The sequence below is a fragment of the Diachasma alloeum genome, unplaced genomic scaffold (genome assembly GCF_001412515.2).
Source record: "Diachasma alloeum isolate Michigan unplaced genomic scaffold, Dall2.0 Dall_scaffold_00209, whole genome shotgun sequence".
NCBI lineage: Eukaryota > Metazoa > Arthropoda > Insecta > Hymenoptera > Braconidae > Diachasma > Diachasma alloeum.
In genome coordinates this window covers 1944443-1953069 of record NW_021680374.1, presented here as the reverse complement: position 1 = coordinate 1953069, position 8627 = coordinate 1944443, and the positions used below count along the sequence as shown (strand labels likewise).

Below are 8627 nucleotides of genomic sequence, written 5' to 3'. Positions count from 1 at the left end.
CTCGAGATATGCCGTGGACGTGCACTGGGTCCGGTGGCTGCATAAATAACCCGTCAATAACGCCGGGATAATTAGTCGTGTTATCGAAAACACCTTCCACTTGATACCTGGAATCAAGACGTAAAACTGAGGGACAAGGACGCATCGATGCAGATCGATTACAACTGATTTTCTCTCTATATTCCTCTTTCGTTCCTGGGTTCAGGTAAATTCTGGCGTTTAGATGCTTCGATCGATATCGAGGCTTCTCTGGAATTGAGGGAGAGAAATTTAGATGACAAATTAGTGTCTGAAGAGATTTAAAAAATTGAAAAAAAAATTTTGGGGATTTTTTTCCTTTTGAGGATTTCTGAGAATCGTGTAAACTATTGATAGATATTTTTTTGTCTTGGGGAGTTTTTAGAATCGAAAATTCTCTAGAAATGGGGAGAGACATTTGAATGATGAATTAGTGTCTCACGAAATTTTAAAACCTCGGAAGAATTTTCTTTGGAATTTTTTTATCCCTCACTCATTCCAAGGACGAGGACAATTTTTTCTAAATTTAGGGGTAATTAGTGGGTGCACCGGCCCCTTACGGCGGTCCAATTTTTTTCATTGAATTTATTTCAGTAGCGAAGTGGTAAAACGGTTTAAGTCGACTTAGCTCTCATCTGAGTTTTTGAGGAATATCTACGAATTGAAGGGAGATAAAGAAATTTTTGTAATAACCTTTTTTGTAAAGCAAATTGAGTGCTATAGAAAAGGTTTTATCAAAAAATTTGCTATCTCCCTTAGATTCTGAGATATTCATTGAAAACTGGCAAATAGTCAAAATCGACTTGAACCGTTTTACCACTTCGCTACTGATTTAGACGATAAATGCTAGAAAATTCGAGAATATTGTGGAATATTCATTCAAAACAATCGAGAAGTTTTCCCCACTAAAAATTTCCTGACGTATGATTGGAGTAATGAGGCCGCTCGTTTGCCAACTGAAACAACAGATTGCTGAGGCTGATATACGAGCCCCGGTGGGATCAACTACCCCCGTCGTAGAATTACCAGGGTGTCCAAGGGTTGCCCATATTCCAGAAGTTCTTCGGATAATGTATAGGATTACAGAGGTAGGTGAACGGACGAAATCCGTTCTGTTCGATCCTCCTTATTGTTTGGAACACGTGAGAGCGAAATATGGAGTATCAGATCAATTTCAAAATTTCAAGATTGTTGAAAATTTTAATTTTCACATCAAGGTAGTGAATCCCTCGTTATTATCTCTGTTCCTCCGTCAAAAAAATTCCCAGCGCAAGTGCTGTCGACCCTGAAGTGCCTAATAAAAATAAAAATATACATCACCGGAATAAAAGCCCGAGAGTGATAAAATGAAACGAATATTTCTCTCGTAAAAAGTACTTAACAGTAGAATGCTTTTGAAAAAAATATTTTTGTTTTATTCATAATTTTATTGGGGTCACAGCGGAGTTGAGAGCACCACGGGAAACAATTTCCCTCCCATGTGAATATTCTCCCCATTATATCTTCTTATTTACGTTTTTTCGTGCGCTATGTTGTCTTATCAAAGTTATAATATCAGAACGACTCTTCGGAGACTCGAAACTCCCATCCCAATCCGACGAAGATGAATTTTCATGAATTATAGACTACATCCTGTTTCTCCAATACACGCCACACGTGAACAAATGTTTTCATCCTCTTCCCCCCTTATGAGGGTATTTTCACGTGCAGTATTCGATTTTTCATGTTTCTCTTTTGTATTTTTTAGGCGGTTCGTTAATGGAAGGGCCATAAAGTTGGCTCGAGGTTTTCTAAAATCACATGTTGATAATCTGCTGATTTGATTACACTCCTAGAAAATTACTTTTGAAATTTTAAGTAAAAAATCTTGAAATTTTTAACGAAGAATAATTTACATGAAATTTCTATTGATCTTGTTATTGATAAATCAGTCAATTTTCTTGAATATTCAATGATCATTCATCACGAAAACCTTAATTTTATCCAATTTCCAAGATGAATCAGGAATTCCATGAGCAATTTACCCCGAAATTGCACTCAAGTTCCGAATATTGAAAATTCAAATGCATCTCTTACTCAAATTTCAAAAAATTTCCAACAGTGTATAAATTATAACAATTATAAAAATTTCATCACGAAGAAAAAGATAAGATTTAATTTTTCGTAAAACGTTTTATTGCTTTAAAGTACTTTGTCATACATGACAGCTTAATAAAATTCACCGCTGTAAGTTACATTTTTAATCAACATTAAAACATTTAATTCACCATTCTAAAAGAAGAGTACAAGTGCAATTAAAAATTTTCAATAAATCTGCATTGGCCGACAGCGAGATTAAAATGGAATAATTAAAAATGTGATCGCAACCAATTAAGACGGATCAATTGACAGTTGGAGTCATTCCCCCAATGATGACATGAGAATACGAGAAGAAATAAGACTCCTGATGAGCGTAAAGCGATCTCAGGCACGTGTTGAAACGAATGACAAAGAATTCCTAGAAACTAGCCACTGAAACCCCCGATAAATGACAGATAGGATAAAGGATCGCATGATGATTCGATCCCGCGGGTCGTGATGTCACTATTGGAGTCCGACTTGTGACTCATGGCTTGTCTTCTGGTGATCTTCGGGTGGCTTCGCTGCCTCCGGTCCTGGAGCTTTCGTCTCCTCCGGTCCTGGAGCTTTCGTCTCCTCCGGTCCTGGAGCTTTCGCCTCCCCCGGTACTGGCACTGGCACTGGCTTTGCATTCGGATCCTTCAGGTCCAGAGTCGTGTGGTATCTCTCCATTTGCTGGGTTTTCGGATTGTACACATTCTCAAAACGATGGAGCGTGTCGCCAATCGTGCGTTCCTCGACGTCCCGAAAATAGGGCTCTCCATTCGGAAGGTGTCCGGAGATTATTGAGCGAGAGGAGCCTCCGTTTGAATTTATTCTCAGTGTGGGACCGGCATTTTCCACTTCCTTATTGATTTCGGCTAAAAATGAACAATTAAATTTAAAATCAATTGATTAATTCAGAGAAATTAACGATTAGTTCATATGGCAATAAAACTATTATTAAAATAACGGAATGATAAAATTGATATGTTGATTCCATTACTTTGAGGCTCAGTGAATGGATGAAAAAATTGAATTGATGAATAAAACGAATAAATGAATAGATTAAATCAATAATCAATTGATTGAATAATTGAAATCTTTTTCAATTACTTGATCATTTCAATAGTTTAATATCGAATGAAATCGATTGATAGAATGAACTATTGAGTGGAGGCATGAATCCTTCTAATCAAAATAATTATCGAATACATTAATAAATTAATTACGCAAGTGTCTTCCAACTGATTAAATTCACCGATTCGTTGATTTAATTTCATAAGTTCCTTCTATTCAGAAGAAAATTCAATAGCCCTCTCCGGAGTTTCAGTTTCAATATCCATTCGAATTCCCATTTAATTAATCTAAAACGAGGTTTTGATGAGTAGACGGGCTTTATACGTCGGGGATCCCTAACAAGATTGAAATAAAAATGCTGAAAGGCAAATGAAGAGTTGATAATAGCGGAAAGGTTAAATAACTTCAACATAATTCCGTGACTCAGGCGTGAAGTGTGTGACGAGCAGTCTCGTATCTACAAATTGTTACATCACTCCAACGATAACCACCGCGACATGATTTAAACCGGCTGATAGCTTTTTTTTCGACACCCAATCAATTTCAAGTATGAAAAATTATGGAGAAGAATATTAAATTGCTGGCCTTTGTGGAACGAGTTCTTATCCAGAAAAAATCTTAATTCAATATTTAATGGAATTGATTGAACGGTGAGGGATTCAATTTCAATGGAACTATTTACATTAGAAAATTATCAATCTCAATTTTTTTCTCGCCGAGACATTTAAATTATTATTTTTCTCTGCTCAATAAAATTCTCTCGATGCTGTCTTTTATCGACGTGAATAAATTCTGACGTTTTAAATGAAGTTTGCAATGTTTAACAATAAATTTAAATATTTAAAATATAGTATTCAAAAATGAGAAAAAAATTCAAACGGAATTAGAATTAATGGAGAAAAAATAAATAAATTCTGATATTTTAAATCAAATTTGTGATTTCCGATAATAAATCGACATATTTTTCCTATTTATCTAGTTATTTAGATTTGAGAATAAAATATCGCAAACTCTGTCTTTTTATTTTTTTTAATATCAACTAAACAAAAATTCATAAGTTATTGCCGTTGTAAACCGCATTCTCTCTCACAAAAACCTATTCAATAGCAAATAGCAAAAGTATTTAATTTTCCCGTAACTATTCAAAACCATTAACTTAAACTTCTCTCCGGAACCATTCAAATTCCATTGTTCTTCTGCAAACAACGAAGTTAAAAAAAAGAAATGAGAAAAAAAAATTCAAGAAATTCGAATTTACAGAGAAAAAAATTGCTAAATTCTATTTTAAATCAAATTTGTGATTTCCGATAATAAATCTAAATATTTTTATTATTTATCCAGTTATTTAAATCGGAGAATAAAATATCAGAAGATTTTTTAAATTAAAAATTCACACCAACAGTCTTGTTATTTTTTTAAATATCAACTAATCAGAAATTCATAAACCATTGCCTTTGTAAACCCCACACTTCTCACAAAATCTATTCAATAGCAACTAGCAAAAGTATTAAATTTCCCGTTCCATTCAAAACCATTAATTAAAATTTTTCCCCTCGAGACATTTAATTTCCATTTTTCCCCCACAAAACCATTCGATTTCATCTCTCACCGGGTAATTGAACACTCACTAATCACGGACTTGATCTCCGCAACGAAAAAAAAAAAAACATGCGAATGAACCTATAAAAATCGCAGCGCTACGTGAGTCAGTGTTATTCTATTCAGCGGGAGGTCAAAAACGAACGGGTGAAAGGAGAGTGCGAGTGAGTGAAACAAGGCAGAAACAAGTGCACGGCCAATTGCATCGCAAAACAACAATCGGAGGTTAACGCTGATGTTCTGCACCCGGGGATGTGATTTTTTTAACAACTAAAAACCCCGTTTACCGACTCGCTGGTTGATATCGTGATTGAGATGATCGATTCGGGCCAAGTGATCGCGAACATTCGCCTGAACTCGCTCCTGAATTTGATGCACATTGTTGTGGATATTTTCAGTCATGCGGTGAATATTGGATAGAAGGTCCGATGTCCAGTCTGCGTGTCCATATGCTCTAAAATAATTAAACACCAGATCAATTTATGAATTTAAGAAGAATGAATTTCTCCAAGTGTTTGAGCAATTCATTATTATTCGCCTGATCGTTCTGTGCAGATTAATAATTAATTCATGGGTGTTATGGTGATGATAATAATTATTGTCTATATATTTTTTCAGTTATTTAGTTCTTACCCGATAATTAGGGATAAAAGGACGTGAACTTTCATATTTGAATAATATATTCTGAGGAATTATCACAAGTTACAATAATACGTTTTCACTGCGCGAGACATGCACACTCTGGTACGAATCAGTATCGTTGTCATGGTCTTATACGACTATTCCCACACATGCAAGTGGCTGACACGACTCAAGATTACTGCGTCTCAAATAAGGAATATAAGTTATGAATACGAGAGATAGTAAATAACAATATTAATTATTTGAGAACTTAATTTGTTGTTTTGAGAGATTGTCAATATGGGAAATTGATGTGGAGTTGTCTATGTCATGAGGTCATTCGTTTATGAATGTATTTTCATCATTAATTTTAGTTATTTGTCTGAATTTGAGGTATTTTGGGGTTTGGAAAGGAGGAAAAACGTGTTTTTGGGCTGTTAACATGGGATTGATGGGCCGAAAATGTCGAGATATGCGTGTAGAGTCTCCGAGAATGTTGTTCTCAATTAGTGGAGGGAGACTGTCCAACTTTGATTGACCGCATGTTCTCAGGTGATACCTTTGAGACCCTAAAGTCGTTACAGCGGAAATAATTTACGCCCTCGTTATGACATCAAAACTTCTTTTTTTATTATAGACTAGATGAAAATGAGAAAATTTCACAGAATTTATTAATTAGGAAAAAAAGGATTAATGAAAAAATACTAAGACTGTTTCTCCCAATGGTAGCATTGAATCATTTTTAATGTTTAGATAAAAATTATAAAATTTTAGACAATTTGTTGAAAAACAATTTATTAAACAACAAGTATTAATTAAAAATGGAACTACTTCTAAAAATTTATGGATTTCATAAAATATTGTTTATAAAAGGGTTTTGATATTATTTTTTTTGAGGTATGTACATATCGTAAATAATGACTGTTTTTTTATAAAGACTTGGTTAAAGAAAAAAAGATATTTGAGGTCCTTCTCAATATCTCTTCTCGTAGCGCCGGCGTTATTTCGATGGAACCAGATAGGGCTCATTCCAGGTAACGAGGCGTCGGCTGATTATTCCCTCGAGACAACTGCGATTGGATGAGACGAAATATCAGGGATTAAGGGAGGGAAAAAATGGGAGCTGAAAGAAATGTAATTTCAGGGCTGACTTGACGACTGTGGATTTATTCACGCGGAATGATGTCCTTAACTCGATTATCTCGTTCTCTCATTCGCGCAGTGATGCGGCTCCTGGACAATGTGACTGTGAATTAGTAATTAGCCCGTTCTCAGGTGCATTAGATGGAAATGGAGTGATAAATGATGAAAGTTCATTGGGCGGGGAGATATTGACAACAGCGTGTTGAGAATATCGTAGAACTGTACTTATGTTTGAGATTTTTCGAAATTTAGGAGAATTTGAGAATTATTTCTGCGAATTATTGGACAATTGGGATTTTTCGTAGTTTTTTTTTTCAAGTTTTTAAGTTTTTAATTTAATTGACAAATTAAAAAATTAATTTAATTGATTTAAAAATGAAAATAAATAAAAAATTAGTGTAATTAATTTAATTTTTTAATTTAATTTGATGATTGAAAGTGTTTAAATCTATAGTGTGGTCTACTGGATCCATCTTTTTTTTGTTTGACCAAGTTTTTGGTCAAAAATTAAACAGTCAGTATTTACAATATTTACTATTTTTTTATTTACTGATATTTTATATTATGTGTAAACTTTGGCTCGAGTTTACTAAACATTTTGAAACTAATTATGGTAATTTTGGTAACAATGTATTTCTCTTTGAGATTGACGCGTAATTTTTTGCAATCGGTATCTATTAATTTTTGGTGCTGAAAAAAACTTTTGAATTGAATTTATCTCGATAGAATTCAATTGGAAACTCTTATCGCCGATGCACAGTAAAGATTCATATCGATACTCGAAGATTTTGCTAAAGCCATTTCTACCAATATTTGATATCATGTTTTCGAGGATTCTGAGAGTTGATACTCGACGATTTATTCTCATCCAGCGATATCTCCGATGCCCAGTAATACGATTTGGAGGGCAGAGCACCTCTGTCCCTTCTCCATTTCTATTTTCCTCTTTACATCGCTCTCCACTTGTTCTCCGGGCATCGTTCCGCTCTTAAATTCATGAGTACCATTCTCAGTCACATTCACGTGATCCACCTCCGTCTTATCCTATTTCCTACATATTTCATGGATTACTTTGTCGGTGATGTGGAAAACAATATTCCGGAGAATTTCAGGGTCGCGGAGGAGAAGGGAAAATTCAGGAAGCGAGTTTATTTTCGTCGTTCAACACTTTGTGAATAACTTCCGCGTGGAAATCGTTTAACAACGAAGTGCGAGGGTTTTTCGGGGGCTAAAACTTTCGAGATTTGTCATCTCCTGGAGCTTTCGAATCATTTTCTGCCCAGAAGTTCAGCTTCCGTTTTCATCCCGTGAATTCAGCTGTTCCTTTCAGTTTTTCATTGGTCGAGGCTGCGATTATTTTTTCTATTTACTGTCCCTTTTTCTCACTGTTGGAGATTTATTGAATTTCATAATTTTGAATTTTATCTCATTCAAACAAAAATTTTTTGTAAATCTTTTCTCGTCAGTTCTAATCAATGGGAGTTGCACAGGCATATAGACCCACTGCGAAGTATGTCATACTTCTAGGGGACATGAATCATTGTGATATCATATCACGGAATTGTCCTTGTCGATTTTTAGGGTCATTACAACAAATTTTTTCAGGATTAAGAAGAAAATAGCGAAAAAAAAATATTACTTCCGATACCGGGAATCGAACCCGGGCCGCCCGGGTGAGAGCCGGGAATCATAGCCACTAGACTATATCGGATGGTACGTTGAAGAAAAGAATTTGTGCGAAAATAAGCCGCTTGGAAGATTCACGGAAAAAAAAAACTTGAATTGAGTCTAAAATATATATTATTCTATTAATACATATATTAACAGAATAATATTCTATTATTATTATATTAATATATATTGTATATTATTCTGGATTCGAATATATAATATACTTGATTCAAGTATATTTTATACTCAATTGGGGGATGGGTATTTTACTTCGAAGATGATTGTTTTGTCCCAACAACTATTTGATATTTAAATTAAAGCCTAAATATTCAAACCTATTCCAAAAACTAAAAATTACATTCAGTTGAAATTTCACGAGTAATTTTCTAACAGTGCAT

At 34.5% G+C, this 8627-nt stretch overlaps 1 protein-coding gene and 1 non-coding gene across 2 annotated transcripts; both read right to left on the bottom strand.

Annotated features, from left to right (window-relative positions):
- Positions 1 to 2170: 2170 nt before the first annotated feature.
- On the bottom strand, positions 2171 to 5543 carry LOC107036415. Its single transcript, XM_015254362.1, has 3 exons — positions 5428 to 5543; positions 5082 to 5248; positions 2171 to 2996 (listed from the first exon to the last, which is right to left on the bottom strand). Exons 1-3 carry the CDS (start codon positions 5460 to 5462, stop codon positions 2602 to 2604), a joined length of 597 nt encoding a protein of 198 aa, XP_015109848.1. The 5' UTR covers positions 5463 to 5543; the 3' UTR covers positions 2171 to 2601.
- A 2654-nt stretch (positions 5544 to 8197) lies between these two features.
- Trnae-cuc lies at positions 8198 to 8269 on the bottom strand. Its single transcript has one exon. It is a non-coding gene; the product is annotated as a tRNA-Glu (tRNA).
- Between the last annotated feature and the right edge of the window lie 358 nt (positions 8270 to 8627).

Bases quoted from the DNA above. Each gene is read 5' to 3' on its own strand.
- LOC107036415 (XM_015254362.1), bottom strand. From the start codon at position 5,462: ATGAAAGTTCACGTCCTTTTATCCCTAATTATCGG. The intron at 5,249-5,427 runs GTAAGAACTAAA...TAATTATTTTAG, and splicing joins CTTTTATCCCTAATTATCGG to AGCATATGGACACGCAGACT. The intron at 2,997-5,081 runs GTAAACGGGGTT...GTTCATTTTTAG, and splicing joins CGATATCAACCAGCGAGTCG to CCGAAATCAATAAGGAAGTG.